Raw genomic sequence first — 21,000 nt, 5'->3', positions numbered from 1 at the left:
ATATATATATATATATATATATATATTATTTTATATTATATAAATATAATTAAATACAATATTAATAGACCAATTATGTATACATTTTAATTTATTGTTTAATTTGTGGTCCAAAAGTTGTTGCTAACGCTATTAATCTGCAAACAGTCAATATTTAGAATATATGTTTTAAATACATATCTTAATTAAAAATATTGTTATGTTTATGCTCATGGTATGAAAATTATTTAATTACATTAAATTCTGGTCAATTTTATTAGTATCTTTTTTTTTTCAGAAAAAAAAATTGAAGACTTTTACAACTTTACCTAAAGGACATTGTTGCTTATTGACTACCAATCATATGATTTTATATGATTTCCCTCATAGTATCACAGATCATAAGCAGTTGATAAACTTGGATTCAATTCAATATTCACCTTCACCTACACACTATTATATTATACTTGTAAGTACAAGCAACTTGATGTTATTTTATAATAATTAATTACTTTTTATTATATATTTAAGGAATGGGCTTGCTATGATGCAACAAAAGAAGAAAGTTGTAGCAATTGGACTGTGCATTTTACATGTAAGACAAGCTGTGATGAATTTATTTTATGGTTGAATAAATTAAGACCTGACCTAACTTCACAAGAATTAGTTGACCACCAGATTGCTAAACGACATTCAAAATTAAATGTTATGTTACGATGTTCATTTGCTTAAATATTTTTATTTTGTTATTTTATCTTCATTTTTATTTCTATATTTGTATATGAACATATAAATGAATAATTGTTAGTTTCACTTTTCTTGTAGTTAATATTTATAAAAATTATATTTTTTACAAAATAATTTTTAGTTATTATATGTTTGAAGAATTTATACAAAAATTTAGTGTTTAATACATGGTGCTTATTAAATTTTAGTTTATGAAGTAATATTTTGTGATATATAATGTGTTACAATAAATTTTATTGCATATTAAAATTATTTTCCTTTTATTATTTTTTTCTTTACACCTTGCAATAGTTTGCAACTGTTGTGGGATATATAATAATTAGAATGTCAACAGTCTGACATTCTAATTTATTTTGACTTATCATATTACAATTATTTAATAGTTATCTTAGTTGGTTGAGACTAGTTTTTATTTAAAATGAAACGCCCTAATTTGATAAATAATATAATTATTTCTTAACTAAATTTTAATTTACTTAAAAAAAAATTTTGAAACTAAAAAAGTTCGATCAGACAGATTTATACATTTTTCATCGTTTCCACTTAATATTCATAAGTTTTGTTTTGAATTATTATTTATTATTGATACAAAATATAGCTAAAGAAATAATGGTATGCGAAAGTGTAGAAATTTTAGTCTTTAAAAAAACCTATAGTATAAGCCTAATTTATTTATTAATAGTTTTATTAATACACGGTTATACAAGGGTGATAGAGTGGGTAATGTCCATTTTAATATTTTGATAATCCACGAAAATATAGTAATTTTCTTTTAAAATATCAATGAAAATATCAAGTGTGAAAGTAATATGTTTAAAAGATCACGTTCCCTTAAAAAAATTTAATAAATCTTTTGAGTGAATATAGGCGTAGAAAATAGGAAATGAAGCATTAATTTTCAATATTTTGAATTTGTTTAATAAATATCCTAGATGTACACTAATTTTTTTTACAATTATTTTCAAAATTATATAATAGTTAAAAAAGAATAAACTACAATTGTTTATAACCATTTGTTAATATCATCCACTAAAAAATATTCTAGATCCATCGTTGCAATACCTACTACTAATCTAATAGATTAATTAATTTTTTATTTCTTAAAAAATAATTGAACTCGCTATGATTTTCAATAATTGACAATATGTAACAAATATGGATGACATTCAATGTTAGCACAATATAAGTAATTTTTTATCTTGTGATTTTATTAATGTTGGTACTTAGTATGTCATCTTTTGTGTATGTTTTTCCGATAAAGTAGAATTATAATATTCTACTTAAAAAAATAATCATGTGAAACTAAGAAAAATACTTTCTCTTTCAATGTCATGAAAAACACATAGAAGCATATAGCAATATTTACGCATAAATATGCCATGAAAACTTTTTTGGTTAATTTTTTCAATTTTAATTAAAAATAAAAAGTAAAAACTTCAATGAAAAATTTTAAACATTTTTAGTTTGACTAATAATTTACAGTCGGGACCTGCATAATCTCTAATGTGTTTTAATATGTCCACATTTGTATAGAAACTAAAAAAAATAATATAAACAATTGAAGTATGGCTGTTATAGTTTTTCACTAGACCAATTTTGCTTATCAATACTATAAAAAAACTCAAATTTCACCTCATTGAAGATATCATCATCAAAAATTGAAAAAAACTTATCAAGAAATTCGACATATTTTATTGAAAATAAATACGTGATTTAGTTTCAATATTTTTTTGTTACACTAGTTGAAAAATAAATAATTTATTACAATTATTGTACATGTTATGACTTTCAATATATTAGGTCATAAAAATATATTTATTAAAAATATATTTTTATCTACGGTATTAATTTAAAATATAATCAAAATTGCACTGAAATTTCGAGATATGCAAAAATATGCAACACAAAATGTTTTATTTAGTTTATTGGTTTTAGCTTCGATGAGAAGCTGAGAAGGTATTGGTTTTACTAAGATGTGTTTATTTTTTTTTTTTTTTTTGTGTCTGTTACCACTTTTTTTCATCTCTCACCGAACCGATTTCTTTCAATGATACGTCAAAAGATCACAAATCGTATCTAGTCGAAGGCATTACCCTCAAAAATTGAAAAAAATTCCCTCGTTCCCCGTAAATGGGGGAAACCTCCAAAAAAATTACAAGTTTAAAAATCGCTAATTTTCGAATTTTTTTCAATTTTTTTTACTTAAAAGTACCATAACTTTTTCAAAAATGAACATATCAATATAATTCTTTTTTATATAGATCCATAATATCATTACCTTTCATTTGGTATATTTTTTTCATAAATTTAACCTTTAACCTGCCCACAAGGGGGGATTTAAAATGACAACTTTTTCACAAAAAATTAACTTTTTCAACTTAACTTTTGAAAATGTTCCGGAAGGTCTGACACTTTTATATATATCTTAAATTAAAGCTAATGTAATGTACTTTATTATGAAAAAAAAAAATTTCGGACTTTATCTTATCTTCATGGTGAAAATGGCTACCGAATGCTATTTTTGTGTGAAAATTTTCGATTTTGNTTATTTTATCTTCATGGTGAAAATGGCTACCGAATGCTATTATTGTGTGAAAATTCTCGATTTTATTTTTTACATTTTTAACTTTATAATGCTATAACTTATTGAAAAGTGTATGGATCAACACAATTTTTTTATGAAAAATAATATTTTTTAATAATCCCTTTTTCATTCTACATACTTTATCTTAATTAGGATATTAATAATGAACTAGCAAATAATGTAGCTTTTGGAATAATCCACCAATTTTTTAAAATTGAACACTACAGATTTGCATCGAAGCGTTTTTTTTTTATAGTGATTTAAATCACTATCAGATATCATAATACTTGATCCAACTATGCCACGTCACCACTGTGCCGCGTCCCCCCTGTGCTGGGTTTTTTTTAAACAAATATATACTTACCTAGGCATCTCTAGAATCTTTTGAGAAAATACGTAAGTGCTAAAAGTTATGAGTTTTGGTAATGACAAAGTAATAACATGATATAATTTTTTTAAAAAAACATTATAACAGTATAATCAAAAAGAACTACTCATAAAGTTTTCGAGTTTTAATTATTTTTTATCACTTAAATGATACCTAAACACCGAACACAAAACATAAAAAAACTTCAAAATAATAACAATAAGTAAATACAATTGATTAATAAAAGATATTGTTAAAAATTAAAATCCCGAATAAAAACCATACTGAAATTTCTGCAAATTATTTACCTGTCACAACAATGAAGAGGACCGCTCAACGAAGTTATAAACCAAGTGATGACGTATTCTTCCTTATCCAGTATAGCGGAAATCTTCTTTAAAAGGGTTCGCAGTAACCCACCACTACTATTACCTTCTAGCTGTATGTTAAAGTGTCAGAAATAGGAACCATAGGGATCAGATTGCGACCCTCTGTCCGTTAAGGATCACGGATCAGACTGACGCAAGAACACCGTGTGTCAAATAACTTGAACCAAGTCCAATCGAGTCCGACACCTCGAACCTGACTTGCAAAGACGACTGCATGAGCTTTGAAATTCCTCGATTTACCAGCGTGATCCTAGACAACCTATGACTAGTCGCCATCGACATAATTGTCTATCTGTCTGTGCCTGAAGCGACAAGGGCCAAAGACCCTTCCCAATAGGACTGCTGAGAATTAGAATACTGGAATCGTCGAAGGTCCCAGCTTAATCTGTCAAACTCCGGCAGACTAAGAGTTTACCCGCGTTCAATTACAGTAGCAGTTAAGTAGATTTTAAGATATGACATAGTCACGTTAACAGGAACGTTAAACAACTGGAATATATTTCATACTTACGTTTTTGTCTTGTAGAAAAATATGTTTACAAGGGAAAATAATTAAAATGAAAAAACATTGAAAAGTGATCAATATTATAACGTATTCATTTCTTTGTTTAAACACGCGTAGAATTTATAATATAATACCCGTATACATTATAACATAAAAAATACACGTGTAAAATATATTCACCTCTTATACAATTGTATTTCTTATCAAAGTATATTTTGTATTTTATTTTCTTTAAAAAATTTCGCTATATCAAAGCAGTTTCGACTATCGATCAGTATTTTACATATCTGCTTAGAAAGTAGTCATAATAATCACGTTCAAATATTGAGGTTGACCACAGTATGTTAGTGTGAGTTGTCTTATTAGTGCGTTTAAAACGGATTTATATAAATCACTATAATTACGTTAGTCTCGAGGAAAAGGGACAAAATGAAAATTTTTACTAAAGTAAATTTAATTTATAAGCTTATAATTTTTCTCTTTACTGTTATTTTTAAATATACTATTTTAAATGTATGAAAATGTTTTTATATTATTTAGAGACTTAAAAGAAAAATGTCGATTTTTTGTTTGAAAATGTAATATATTAGCAACATTAATTTTATAAAAACCTTTAAATTCAGGTAGTAAAATTAACATCTATATAATATAATTAAACACAGATAGCTTTATTATAAATTAAACGATTGTACATACTTACTGCTATTTAAAATTACATTAATATATATTATTTTTACCTAGCTATTAATTTAAAATATCAAATATTAAAATATAACATTTAATAGTTTAAAACCAAAAATGGACTAGATGTCTAGTTGAAAACTATTTCTTTGGTCGTTACGAGATTTTAACCTCTTCAGCTTTTCTTCTTCGATGTGGTTGGTGTTTGTTTTTGTAACCATAATTGACGTACTTGACTGTAGGTCCTGGTCGACGTCCAAAAACTATATTTCGGATGAGCATAAAAGCGGCTGCATTTAAGGCCATATTATTGATCATCATCGCATTCATGATCATCATTTTCAGATTAACCAACACTATGGGTGCAAATCCTAAAGCAATCAATTGGGGTATGAGCATATACGGGTTCATCATCATGTTCTTCATATGACCACGACCAACATCAGTCACTTCATGATTTTCAATTGTATTGGCCGGCGGATCAACGACTGTTAAAGACGAAACTGAGCTCGATAACAAAGACACTATTATCACGACAAACAATTGCGGTAAAAACGAATTATGTGAAAGATAACCTGTAACCGTCTTCATGGTGGTTAGTTAAACACTAACAGACATTCTTTTTGTTTGTGTACACCGATCTGCTGGTCAACAGTGCCGCAGTCGCACACTCAAAATAATGTTCTTTACGCACTCGCGATAGGCAAATCTACCGGACGTCACCACCACTGACCCACAAAGTCTACGACCGGTTTACCAGAAAATGAGGACACCGTCACGATTGCGGATCAATCCCAACCTACCACTCTCCACCACAACACCATCACTTTTCCCACACGTGGTTAAATGGTCGACGGGTCAATTTTAACAGTTTCCAAAATAATTTGTATATACAGTCTAAAAGTTTAAGTACACGTGAGAAACAGTTTAATTTTTAGTTTATTAATCTATTTTATGGAAATAGCTTAATTTATTCGTCTAATTTTGATATATGTAACATAATTTAAAAATTTCATAGGTATCTTTAAATAACAATTTAAAAATAAAATTAAGAAAAAATTACTTTACCCAATTTGTTGGAAAATTTCATCTTTTTGCTTGATTTTGGCGATAACTATTATCACTTCTTTAAATTAAAATATTATCATTTTTAAATATATCAAAACGTTTTAAATATTGTGTATATTCCAATAAATTTGAAGAATAATTAGAAAAAACTTAAAATGAAAACAAATTTTAATACATTTTTTTTATGTAATATGATTGTCTCTAGAGACAGTCCAAGGGAAGAGCTTCCAATTGTTTTATTGGAAACAAATTATGAAAGATTGTAAGAGGACTACCGTAAGTTATTGGTTCGTGCTTTATTATTTTAAAGGATATTATGGTCATTATAATTCTACCCTATAATATATGTAATATCTTAGCATAATGTTAATTAAATAAATTGGCGACATTTTTCTTTTACTACTTGTTTTGTTCATGATATGAGTTTCCAAAAAAAAGTTCCTAAAGTCAAATTTTATAGAATGACTCCCTTCAAAAAAGTTTTCTGTATCCGTGTCTCTTTAGTTTATATTGACTAGTACACAAAAGAAAATGCTAAGTGCAGTGGTTTCCAATTGTCTTTTGTAATTTAGACATGTAATATACTTTGTATTTAATATCCTCTAGCACAGGCCTGGATTTAGGGGGTATCTTCTTAAACTACGTTTAAAGTATACTTTTTATTATTTTTTATTAATAATAAAAATAAAATTTTATCTTTTCCAAAATTTTAAAGTAGAATTTTTTTTTTTTTTTTTAAATTTGATGGGTAGATAACAATTTTAGAATAAGTATTTATTGAGTAAAAAGCATTTTTATTTATTAAATGGGATGTAGCGCGGTTGGATGCAGCTAGTACTAGTATCATAAAATAATAATTTTTTTGTAAACTTTTTTTTTTTATTAGTTACATAGAAATTTTCATTTATCTGATATGAAATATTTTTTATATTCATCCCTTATGTAATATTGAGGTGTCAAATTAATTTTTAAAAACGATATGATATATATTTAACTAGCATATAAAATAGAAAATTATCTAATTAAGAAAATGTCTGGTCAATAACAACTTTTGGATTAGTGTTTCGGAAGATTTTCACAGTTTTGCACCAAAGAGGAGGAGAGCGAACTGAGAAATAACTAATGATAAAAGTAACAACGTTCTCGCTTCATCTTCATTCTATATTATAAAATGTTAAGAACTTTCAAAGCATTAAACTAAAAGTTGTTATTGACCAGTCATTTTTTAATTTAGATAATTTTCTATTTTATAATTTATTTCAATATTTTATTTTCATTAAAAATATTATTGTTAACAACCCTATAAGAAATAAAGGGTAAATCTAAATTGTTTTTTATAACTAATAAATAAAAATACATGTAACTTACAAAATCTCAAAAAAAAATATTATTTTAAGAAAAGTACATAGACTAGCGTTAAAAAAAATCACTTTAAGAATAAGAAAAAACCGTAATTTGTACAAATACTTAAATTATGGCTGAAATATTGATGATAAAGGAAAACGAAGGACATATTCGGAATCAGTATCGCGTCAAAATGATGTGGCATAGTTGGGTAAAATATGAATGATTTCTGGCAGTTGTTAAAATCACTATCATAAAAAACGCTTCGATACAAATCTATAGTGTTTTAACTTTTAGAAGGAATTAGTAGATTTATTAGTTTAAAGTTTATAAAATACTAAAACCTATTTTTTATTGACTTACATCAATGTTTAGAGCTCCCTAGAAAAAAATCCTGATTTCAACACTGTTTAGGCTAGACATTTTATAAAAAAAAAATGCATTGTTGTCATGATGTAACCATTTTGCATAATTTTATTCATATCATATGAATAATATTAATTCCAATTTCTAAAAATAATATATTAATTTACGTTTTTATTCTTATTATACTTAATGAAAAGCATCTTTAACAACATTGTAATTAATATTCGACGACAAGTAGTGCATGACACTCATACAAAACTGCTGTAATGTTTTATATATTGTTCGCAATATAAACTTATGTTTGCCATGACACCTGAATTTTCTAACAATAAATTTGTTACTTATTATCTAAATATGACACAATAAACAATATTATAGTATTTTTTAAATACACATAATATTTTTTATCAATATAATGAATAATAAAACATAAACATGAATAAAAAGAGTTATAGAAAATAGTTCGGCTTTTCCTTTTTTTTAAATTATTTAAAACTCAACTTTAAAAGTTTATATCAAAGGTGAAACATTACGAAATTAATAAAAAATGTTCACAAATTATCGTTATGAAACTATAAATATAATTAAAGGGTAATGAAAAAAAAAATTATTATTTTGAATAAACTGTAATTTTACAAATTATTTAAATTATGGCTAAAATATTGATGAAAAATAAAAACGAAGAGCATATTCGAAATCAAATATACCGACAAATTTTTAAAACAAAATTAAGTTATTATTAACTTTTTAAGTGATTAAATATAAAATCATATTATTTTGTTTTAATAATACTATTTATAAAATAATTTATATTATTCAAAGATTTACAAATCAATTATGTAAATTGTAGTTAATTATAAAACATAAATTAAGACCAAATTATTTTTATTATAACATTTAATGAGTCTCTTATAGTATTGTCGTTGTTAAGCTCTTCATCTGTTGCTTTAAATTCCTATTCTAGATTTATAAAAAAAAATTTAAACATTAAATTTATATTTTAGGTTCCATGTGAAGCTGAAAAGGTATTAATTTTAAAAAATGTATGGATCAATACATTTGATATACATTTTTTGAAAATCTGACTTTTGACCTGATCACAGGGTGGATTCAAAGTAACAAAAAAAACATAAATAATTCGTAACAAAATGTACAAATTCAATATAGACAACAGTTCCATTGTGTTGTTCTATTTTTATGTTTTTAAAAACTTTATATATATATATTATTTAATGTCTGCTTTACGAATACGGTGTAAGTACTCGTTAAAGCAGCCGTGGCCGGACATCACTTGGGTGAAACGATAAGTCATCTCCCCGTGAGTCCGGTCCACCCACCTGTCCAGCCGATCGGGTCCTATAGGGACCTGGTCCACTCGCCTCTCGTCGCTTCCTCCGAGAGGCGAGTACGCCACCGGAGCATGGTCATCCGCCTGAGCGCTAGCCGGTCCTCGGGTTCAAGGGACCGGTTGCGTTCTCGACGGAGCTCGTCGGCGGGCGGCAATGACGACAGGATACCTGCCGCCACTCCGGACACCGTTCGGTACGCCGAAACTGTTCGGATCGCCGCCCGCCTCTGCACCCTGAGCAGGGCTTCACGGTTTTTGGACGAATACTCAAGAGTATCCGCCCAAACCGGGGACCCGTACAGGAGGACCGAGTGTACGACGCTGACTAAAAGTCTGCGCCGCATCTCTCTCGGCCCTCCCAGATTGGGGGGCATGAGTCCCGCCAGGCAATTCATGACTTTCTGTGCCCGCTGGGCTGCACGAGTAATGTGCGGCCCGAACTTTAGACGTTTGTCTATGACAAGACCCAGATAAGTCAAGGAGTCCTTAAGCGAGATCTCCACCCCCAGCACGGCGAGCCGTGGAGGAGTAAACTTGTATCTGCCCGTGAACAAGACCGCTTCGGTCTTGTCCAGGGCGAGGCTCAGTCCACTCCTCTCCTGCTGGAATCCACATCACCTCCACCCTTCGTCAAAATGACTGTCCTAACATAATTCTCAACAACACTATTATTCCACAAGCAAGTGAAGCGAAATACCTGGGCTTGTTATACGACAGAACGCTCACATGGGGTCCTCATCTTAAAAGTAAACGGAAACAGTTAAATACTCGCCTTCGTCTAATAAGACCGCTCATCCAACACAACCAGCACATTTCCCATCGTCTACTTCTTTACAAATCCCTCCTCCAACCAATATGGTCATACGGTATCGCTCTCTGGGGTGCTGCAAAGCCGTATAACATAAGGACAATACAAGCGTTCCAGTCTATTTGTCTCCGTATGATAACCAAAGCACCGTGATACGTCACCAACAACTCCCTCCACGAAGACCTCAAAATAGCAACAGTTAAAAAAACTGCACACATATACTACAAAAGACTACATTCCAAAATGCAATCCCATCCAAACCGTCTCGTTACTCAGTTACACTTAACAATTCTTCCGGTCAATCCAAATAGGCGCCTTAAACGCAACTGGTCAAGAGACCTTCTCAATATTATTTAACCCACAAAAAATTAATAATACACAGGTGGCTCTAATGTGAGCTTCCTCCTCACATATTTACTTATTGTACATATAACTGTATAGATTGTAAATTTTCTAATAAACGTTCTTAAAAAAAAAAAAAAAATACATATAGTATATACAGGGTGATTTTTTTATCATAACCCACTCAATTACTTGCAGAATAATAATAATTTAAACATTTTTTTTTTTTATTATCTTTAGTTACACATTATTCTTGAATTTTTAACTATGTAATACTTTTTAAGTTCATCCCTTATGCCTTGGAGGGGGGTAAACTTTGTTTTTTTAAATGGTAACACATATTTTTAATTTAATAAAATGTTTGAGTTTTTAATTTAATAGTAAATGGCATTTGAATTTTTAATATAACTTTATTAGCTTATTAGATATAAACATTTAAAGTTTCAAAATTTTGAGTTAATATACATGTATAATACACATGGGATTGTAAATACAGGTAGCTAATTGGATTTTTATGACATTGCTGTCTCAGTCACGGATTGTTTATTATCAATTATGATTATCAATAGATATATTTTCTGTATTGTCAGTTAGTGTATTTATATACTCATAAAAATGTGTCTTACTACAATTGATAATAACAACACTGTGTACCTGCTAATATCGATGTTATAAAAAACCAATTAGCTACCTGTATTTACAATCCCATGTGTACTATACATGTATATTAACTCAAAATTTTGAAACTTTAAATGTTTATATCTAATAAGCTAATAAAGTTATATTAAAAATTCAAATGCCATTTACTATTAAATTAAAAACTCAAACATTTTATTAAATTAAAAATATGTGTTACCATTTAAAAAAACAAAGTTTACCCCTCTCTAAGGCATAAGGGATGAACTTAAAAAGTATTACATAGTTAAAAATTCAAGAATAATGTGTAACTAAAAATAATAATAAAAAAAAATGTTTAAATTATTATTATTCTGCAAGTAATTGAGTGGGTTATGATAAAAAAATCACCCTGTATAGTATATATACATATAGTAGCTTTACAACAAATATTTATAATAAGAGTTTTAAACGATAAGTCATTAAATAAAACTACACATAAATTTTTAATTTGAGTAACTGTGAATAGGATTTTACTATTTTTTTTTGATAATCGTTTTCAATATTAGAACAATTCCGACGAAATGATATTTTAAAACATTTATTAAATTTTAAATATAAACCATTCATATTACACTATTCATTAAAATGCATTAAGTCTGTTTAGAGTAATTTACAATCATCTAGTGAAATTCTAGAAAAATAAATTTTTATATCATCAGTAAATGAAATATGTTTACAGTATTTAAACATCTGGCCTTCAATAAATAATAAAAACATCAACGAAGACAAATATCCGGAGGAACGCCTAACGATTCCTTATTTTGATCACATAATAACCCTTTTATATTAACTTGCTGAATTCAGTCAGACAAATATGATGATAACCATATTAGTAACGACCTATTTATACCTACTAGACGTAATTAAGAAAAAGCTTGTTATAATATACATACAATTTAGTCCTATTTTAGGTCAGTTGGTATCTATTAAATAGCATCTATTTTACTACCTTTTTCTATTTTATTGAAAAGAAAAGAGAAGTTAACTAATAAGCAAGTGTTAGTCGATTTATTAGTTCGAAAATCATGCAGTGAGTTGAAAAGATGTTATCTTTAATTTAATGTCTATTACTTTTTCAAAAAGCTTCAGTATTTTGCTAATTTTTGAAATTGACCGATAATTTGAAACGTCTATTTTATTATCACACTTAATTATTGAGTTTAAAAACTTATTTTTCAAGAAAATGAAAAAATACCTAATTCTAATGATAAATTAAATAGGTAGTCTATGTAAATATCAAGCACATAATGGAAATTCAGTAAAAGTATTGCTAGGACTTTATCTTGACTAGGTAAGAATTTTTTACCTATACTTACCAGTTCGTCGAATACTTCACTAAGCAATACATGAGATAATGGATACATTAATTGAACAGACTGAATCACATAAATAATGGAATTAATAATTTAAATAATAATTAGAATTGCACACTGATGAAATAAAATTTCCAAATAGATTTCTTAAATCTTTACTACTACTTACTGATTCAGAGATATAAAACATAGACTTGGGTAATTTATTTGACTGTTTACAGTTATAACAAAGTCCTATAACTTTTAAGGAGAGTTAAACAAGTCATTTTGATCTTTATTAATGTAACGGTCATATATCATTATGACGAGAGAAATTTACATTGTTTTTTAGTATCTAAAAATTTTAAATAAATACTGGGATTATTTAATCATTTATATTCCTTATATAATTTGTTTTTGGACATAATAATATTACATAATTATTTGTTTAGCCAAAATGGATATTTATTGACAAAGGTATTATATTAAGAAACGAAAATTTCAATTAAGTATTAAATAAAATCATAAAATTTCTTTAGAGTCGATTCAAGACCTAAACTTCCGAAAAATGTTAAACAATTTGTGTGATGTAATGACACACCAATTTTATTATAATTACTTTGGCTAAAATCGTATGAAATTATTCTTTCATTTAACGAGTTATTTAGAAAGTTTTTGTTTTTTTAGTTCACTAAATAAATTTAGCAATGAATGGAAACAATCTAGAAGTACTAAATTCATTCTTCATTGGATTTTTCAACTAACAAATCACAAGATGTTGAAAACACCAAATTTAACATAGTACAATTATAATTAACAAAGGTATATAATTGAAATAAATTATTGCTCACAAATATATCAAACATAATTTTTGAATGTTGTAAGTGATGAATCTCACAGATTAAACCAGTTTCATTACTACTAAAATTAATGTTAGGTAAATTGTTATCTCCTGCTAAATTAAATTGAGATTTTCCCCTGCAATAATTAGTCAATTTTTAATCCACCGTATCAACATGATTTTTATACATACTAACGTTACTATTAAAAGGGATATAACAACCTCCAATGACAAAATCATTATTACTCTATAATGAAAAAGATAAAAACAGCTGTTCAACACTATTAATAAATATTGCAATAGTGAATACGTGGAATAACTTTATGCTTATTTTTAACACAAATTATAACTCCACCTCATCCAGATAAGGAACTAATACTAATAATACGATCGCATCTAAATACTAAAGAATTATTAAAACCTAATGCAGAATGAAGAATGTTATAAGTGAACTAAGTTTCTGTTAGAATATAATAATTGAATAACAAAGTTGGTAAATTAAAATATATATGATTTAATTTAGTTCGAACTCCTTTATCATTTAGATAATAAACTTATGATGACAATACAAGGTAGGAAGTTTATTTAAATGATTATTTACAATATTACTGTTCTTAACATATTTACGGCGTTTGGGATGAGAATTTAGTTTTTTCAAACAAAAATAGGTGAGCTTGAATCTTATTTTTTCGACCTAATAAAATTTGAAAAAGTTAAATATTGTAGCCAAATATTAAATAAGAAAAATATATTTTGACCTTATACTGCGGACATGTTAGCATCATTACAGCTATTACTGAACTGTATTGATTCATGCATTTTTCAAGAAGTTATAGAAATTTAAAGTTGAAAATATAAAATCAAAAATTTTAACACAAAAATAACATAGTTTTAACTAAAGCAGCCATTTGTACGTACATAAAAAGTCGTTAAAATTTTTAGTAATACAAAAAATAAGCTTTAATTTACCATATATTTAAAGGACATAGTATTTTCGAAACATTTTCAAAAGTTAAGTTGAATTTTGTAAAAAAGTTGCTATTTTGAATCTCCCCTATGGGCAGGTATATAGGGTTAGATTTTCAAAAAATGTATACTAAATGAAATGAAATACTTATGGTATGTATATAAAAAATTTTTTTTTGATTCGTTAATTTTTTAAAATGTTATGACTGTTTTAAGAAAAAAAAGTTAAAACAAGTTGAAAATTATCGATTTTAAAAATAGTAATTTCTATGGGGGCTTTTTACTGTTTACAAGGAACGAGGAAAAATTTACTATTTTTGAAGATAATGTCTTCAACTAGATATGATTTTTGGTCTTTAAACGTATCGTTGAGAAAAGTTGGTCTAGTGATAGCTCAGAAAAGAATTGACAGACACAAAAAATAACAATAAATAAACACATCATAATAAAATTAATACCTTTTATTTCTTAATTAAAAAGTATATTGTATTAATAAGACAGCACGACAAAATTTGTGTCATATAATGCTTATGGCTAATTTACCGATAGGTTATTTGTCACTAATTTCGAATAAGCTCTTAGTTTTTATTTGTCGTCTATATTTTAGCCACACTTTGAGTATTTGTAAAATAACGTTTTTTTATACGTTACATTAAAAAAAAATAATTTTTTTATGATGTCAAATATTAATATCATGATGATAACTTGTGCAAATTTTTTAATTATTTATAACATTTCACCTTTGATAAGGACTTTTGCACAATTTTAGAATTTTATCATATTTTAAAAAATATATATTATTGATTATGTTATGAATCTTACTACAAATTTTATTGTTAAAATCAATTTTTATGTATTTTGTTTCGATAATAATAAAAAAAAATATTTCATTTATAACGATGCACTTTTAATGATCAGTGTATTTAGTCATTACAGGGATTTGCAATACCGATTAGTCATGAATATTTAATGGTATTTTAACAAAAAAATAGTTAATTTTGGACCTCTATTAAGAAGCTAGCTTTAATTATTTTAAAAACACCTTAAGAATTATCAATTAAACATATATTTGATATCATTCTACTTCAGTTGGGACATACCAAAAATCAAACATTTGAATATATAAAATAATTATTTTAAAATATATACTTAATGGCATGAGTAAAAATTATAAATAATTATTAGAAAAAAAACAATGAACTAAGGTATGGTTACTTATATTAGAATTTACTGGATGAATACACTCGAATTTAAATAATAAAAACTACTCCTACATTTTAAAGTTTGGGTCTAATATTCTTAATTGAAATCTTGTCCAGTCATCCATAATTATACTATTAATTGAATAAATTATTAATAATTTTAATATTATAATTAAAATTTAATTAAACATTCTAGTTATAAATATGCTATATAGAATATAATATATTGTTGATATTTAATTAAATACTCTAATAAAAATATTTATTCATTAATTCCAAATCGAAATTATAAAACAAACCTTTCTCAGAGCTATTATAATAATGAATGTAAAATCGTCATTATTCAAAAGTTCTATGATTTTTCTCTGTTTGTAAGTTTTCGTGGAAAATAACCGTCGATAAATTCTGAGCGGTTATGGCAACAAAAGTACAGGACAATCCAACCCAATCTGGAACAGTTATTGTATCGATGTAATAACTTAATAACTTAAAATATATTTCTCAACCGAAAAGTGCAATTTTAACACTGCATAAGTTGATAAATACCATTTAAATATAATAACTATCGCTTAACGCCATTTTTCCGTCATAATGGTTTCGTTAATGTTAAAACTAAATTATAGATTCATTACCAACTATTGTACATGTGTTATGGTTATATGGACTATATTGTGCGGTACCGAACACTTCGGTGAACTAAAATTCCCAACCAAATTATTTCAGTTGTTTTAGCAAAACGTACTTGGTAGAATTACTAAAAAGGTTTTTTTAATTATAGTATGGATCTCTAACTAAATATTTTTTAGCCGTACACCATAACAAAAGTAATTTTTTTCTGTGCATCACTTAACTTACTTTAATGTTATTTCATAAAAATACTACTAAGGATAAAAAAAATTTAATTTAATTATTAAAGAGTTTTACAAATTCTACCTACATAATATTTTGTAAATTATTTACTTTTATCGATTGAAGTCAAAATTAAATTTTTTAAAAAAATTAAGAAGTTCGAATTATAAAAATGTTTATTACGGGTAATTTTTATAAAAACATAATTTTATAAATTTTTAGTGTAATTAAAAAATGTACATACATTTTTTTTAATTATGTAATAATACAATATTAATAAAAAATGATTGGTAATATATGGTTAATTTAACAATTTCAAACCATTTTTTTTATATCAATTATTATATATAACTGACTCTCCATAATTAATACTCTTATACGAGTATGTTGACAAAGTAAATCAACCTGATGATAATACCGATACATTAGAATTTACTTATTATTGTTATTTTTTTATTATCAATTCAGACATTTTAATGTCTTGAATTCAATTTAACGGTAATATAGTTAGTATAATTAATAATTGATGATATTATCTGTTCTTACCTATATCAACATAATAAATACAAATGTACACAGTTTTAGATTGTGTTTAAAATATTTCCAACATTTTTAATTTAAATTATTAGTTTCTGTGATAATTATTTGATAAGATAAAAAAATAATAGCCCAATTTACGATGTATTATTTTAATAAAAGTACGAAATATTTTTAATTTTGATAAAATTTGTAAATATTTTATATTAAAGAAAATGTATTAATGTAAGTACTGTAACGTTATGATGTGTAAAATAAATAAATGTATTATACATTTATTTAATGAAATAACAATAGATATAAAAAAATTATCTAGTAAAGAATTTTTAAAAGTTAATTTATTTTTATTTAAATAAACGATTTTGTGCTCTACAACAGAGTTATATATTTTATATAAACAATATAAAAGATTTTTGGACTAAATATTATTGCTCCAAATTTAATTTTGTATAATTTATTTCTGGTTTTTACTGTTTCAGCGATAAAATCACTTTTCTGTCTTTGTAGTTTTAATAATTAACATCGGCTTACAAGATGTGCTTTAGCAGGGCTGCAAAATTTTTTTAATTAATCAAAAGTAATAATATTTAAATAAATAAAGAACTTTAAATTTGAAAAAATCTTAACTGTTCAATCACTGGTAAAGTCACCCTATTTTAGGTTTTGTAATTAATTTCTAATAGTTATAAATTTTACCCAATGAAATTTATAGTTTTTTTATTAAGTTTTTAAGTTAGTTTATAATATTGCGTGAATAGGAATAGACGCAAAGAAAGAAGTTTTTTTTAAGTTCATTTCTGTTAGTGAGAGACTTATTTTTTTAAAAAAATAGTGCAGATTTTGAGCATTATTGTTTTAATCTCGTATGGCTCCCAATTTTATTAGCGTTTGGGATAACTCGATAAAAATCTCTTGCTAAAAATATATTTTTATAAAAAGATGCGTATGGTTTCTTAGTTAGTGAAAATCCACCAAAAATTTACGATTTTTAAAATTGGTAAATTTCGACATTTTTTTTCTAAAAATTAACATAACTTATTTAAAAATGAACAAATCAAAATTATTTTTTCTTGTATTCTAACCTTAAGCAATTCCCTTTTATTTGATATTATATTTTTGAAAATCTGACTTTTACCTGCCCACCGGGGAGATTAAAAATAGCAACTTTTTTACAAAATTCAACTTAACTTTTGAAAATGTTTCGAAAATACTATGTCCTTTAAATATATGGTAAATTAAAGCTTATTTTTTGTATTACTAAAAATTTTAACGACTTTTTATGTACGTACAAATGGCTGCTTTAGTTAAAACTATGTTATTTTTGTGTTAAAATTTTTGATTTTATATTTTCAACTTTAAATTTCTATAACTTCTTGAAAAATGCATGAATCAATACAGTTCAGTAATAGCTGTAATGATGCTAACATGTCCGCAGTATAAGGTCAAAATATATTTTTCTTATTTAATATTTGGCTACAATATTTAACTATTTCAAATTTTATTAGGTCGAAAAAATAAGATTCAAGCTCACCTATTTTTGTTCGAAATTAGTGACAAATAACCTATCGGTAAATTAGCCATAAGCATTATATGACACAAATTTTGTCGTGCTGTCTTATTAATACAATATACTTTTTAATTAAGAAATAAAAGGTATTAATTTTATTATGATGTGTTTATTTATTGTTATTTTTTGTGTCTGTCAATTCTTTTCTGAGCTATCACTAGACCAACTTTTCTCAACGATACGTTTAAAGACCAAAAATCATATCTAGTTGAAGACATTATCTTCAAAAATAGTAAATTTTTCCTCGTTCCTTGTAAACAGTAAAAAGCCCCCATAGAAATTACTATTTTTAAAATCGATAATTTTCAACTTGTTTTAACTTTTTTTTCTTAAAACAGTCATAACATTTTAAAAAATTAACGAATCAAAAAAAAATTTTTTATATACATACCATAAGTATTTCATTTCATTTAGTATACATTTTTTGAAAATCTAACCCTATATACCTGCCCATAGGGGAGATTCAAAATAGCAACTTTTTTACAAAATTCAACTTAACTTTTGAAAATGTTTCGAAAATACTATGTCCTTTAAATATATGGTAAATTAAAGCTTATTTTTTGTATTACTAAAAATTTTAACGACTTTTTATGTACGTACAAATGGCTGCTTTAGTTAAAACTATGTTATTTTTGTGTTAAAATTTTTGATTTTATATTTTCAACTTTAAATTTCTATAACTTCTTGAAAAATGCATGAATCAATACAGTTCAGTAATAGCTGTAATGATGCTAACATGTCCGCAGTATAAGGTCAAAATATATTTTTCTTATTTAATATTTGGCTACAATATTTAACTATTTCAAATTTTATTAGGTCGAAAAAATAAGATTCAAGCTCACCTATTTTTGTTCGAAATTAGTGACAAATAACCTATCGGTAAATTAGCCATAAGCATTATATGACACAAATTTTGTCGTGCTGTCTTATTAATACAATATACTTTTTAATTAAGAAATAAAAGGTATTAATTTTATTATGATGTGTTTATTTATTGTTATTTTTTGTGTCTGTCAATTCTTTTCTGAGCTATCACTAGACCAACTTTTCTCAACGATACGTTTAAAGACCAAAAATCATATCTAGTTGAAGACATTATCTTCAAAAATAGTAAATTTTTCCTCGTTCCTTGTAAACAGTAAAAAGCCCCCATAGAAATTACTATTTTTAAAATCGATAATTTTCAACTTGTTTTAACTTTTTTTTCTTAAAACAGTCATAACATTTTAAAAAATTAACGAATCAAAAAAAAATTTTTTATATACATACCATAAGTATTTCATTTCATTTAGTATACATTTTTTGAAAATCTAACCCTATATACCTGCCCATAGGGGAGATTCAAAATAGCAACTTTTTTACAAAATTCAACTTAACTTTTGAAAATGTTTCGAAAATACTATGTCCTTTAAATATATGGTAAATTAAAGCTTATTTTTTGTATTACTAAAAATTTTAACGACTTTTTATGTACGTACAAATGGCTGCTTTAGTTAAAACTATGTTATTTTTGTGTTAAAATTTTTGATTTTATATTTTCAACTTTAAATTTCTATAACTTCTTGAAAAATGCATGAATCAATACAGTTCAGTAATAGCTGTAATGATGCTAACATGTCCGCAGTATAAGGTCAAAATATATTTTTCTTATTTAATATTTGGCTACAATATTTAACTATTTCAAATTTTATTAGGTCGAAAAAATAAGATTCAAGCTCACCTATTTTTGTTCGAAATTAGTGACAAATAACCTATCGGTAAATTAGCCATAAGCATTATATGACACAAATTTTGTCGTGCTGTCTTATTAATACAATATACTTTTTAATTAAGAAATAAAAGGTANCGTCTAAAGATTTGCATCGAAGCGTTTATTTTTGATAGTGATTTTAATCACTGTCAGATATCATTATATTTGATCCAACTATACCACGTCACAACTGTGCCGCGACCCCCCTGTGCTGGGTTTTTTTTCTTAAAACAGTCATAACATTTTTAAAAATTAACGAAACATACCATAAGTATTTCATTTCATTTAGTATACATTTTTTGAAAATCTAACCCTATATACCTGCCCATAGGGGAGATTCAAAATAGCAACTTTTTTACAAAATTCAACTTAACTTTTGAAAATGTTTCGAAAATACTATGTCCTTTAAATATATGGTAAATTAAAGCTTATTTTTTGTATTACTAAAAATTTTAACGACTTTTTATGTACGTACAAATGGCTGCTTTAGTTAAAACTATGTTATTTTTGTGTTAAAATTTTTGATTTTATATTTTCAACTTTAAATTTCTATAACTTCTTGAAAAATGTTTGGAACAACACAAATTCTTTTTCTAAATACATTATACATACCTTTTTTTTTTATATTTACTTTTTATAAAAAGTAAAACTTAAACAACATAATTTTTTAAAATGTTCCGGAAACATATGTCATTCTTAATACATATATCAAATCAAAGCTATCCACTTCCTATCTTTTTTATGCAAGTTAAAAAACATGGTATTTTTGTGTTCAAATTATATATATATT

General features: G+C 25.9%; 3 protein-coding genes across 3 annotated transcripts in view; 1 reads left to right on the top strand and 2 right to left on the bottom strand.

The window, feature by feature from the left end:
- LOC126893764 (uncharacterized) overlaps positions 1 to 918 on the top strand; it is a 3,224-nt gene extending 2,306 nt beyond the window's left edge. Inside the window, exons 5-6 of the mRNA XM_050664245.1 lie at positions 278 to 448; positions 511 to 918. Of these exons, the coding sequence (XP_050520202.1) occupies positions 278 to 448; positions 511 to 711 (372 nt within the window). The 3' untranslated portion in view covers positions 712 to 918. The remainder of the gene's footprint in view (positions 1 to 277; positions 449 to 510) is intronic.
- Positions 1 to 6,727, bottom strand: part of LOC126893812 (succinate dehydrogenase [ubiquinone] cytochrome b small subunit, mitochondrial) — a 10,295-nt gene extending 3,568 nt beyond the window's left edge. Inside the window, exon 1 of the mRNA XM_050664330.1 lies at positions 6,724 to 6,727. The gene's annotated coding sequence lies outside the window, so the exon portion shown is untranslated. The remainder of the gene's footprint in view (positions 1 to 6,723) is intronic.
- On the bottom strand, positions 5,221 to 6,020 carry LOC126893817 (uncharacterized). The gene has a single exon (XM_050664335.1). It carries the CDS (start codon positions 5,841 to 5,843, stop codon positions 5,409 to 5,411), a length of 435 nt encoding a protein of 144 aa, XP_050520292.1. The 5' UTR covers positions 5,844 to 6,020; the 3' UTR covers positions 5,221 to 5,408.
- Positions 6,728 to 21,000: the final 14,273 nt, after the last annotated feature.

The sequence above is a fragment of the Daktulosphaira vitifoliae genome, unplaced genomic scaffold (assembly GCF_025091365.1).
Source record: "Daktulosphaira vitifoliae isolate Bord-2020 unplaced genomic scaffold, ASM2509136v1 Scaffold_1, whole genome shotgun sequence".
NCBI classification, from domain to species: domain Eukaryota; kingdom Metazoa; phylum Arthropoda; class Insecta; order Hemiptera; family Phylloxeridae; genus Daktulosphaira; species Daktulosphaira vitifoliae.
Note: the sequence above shows the minus strand (reverse complement) of the source record. Positions and strands in the feature narration are given on the sequence as shown.

What these genes read in the sequence shown, in the direction of transcription:
- LOC126893817 (XM_050664335.1), bottom strand. Translation starts at nt 5,843, where the DNA reads ATGAAGACGGTTACAGGTTATCTTTCACATAATTCGTTTTTACCGCAA.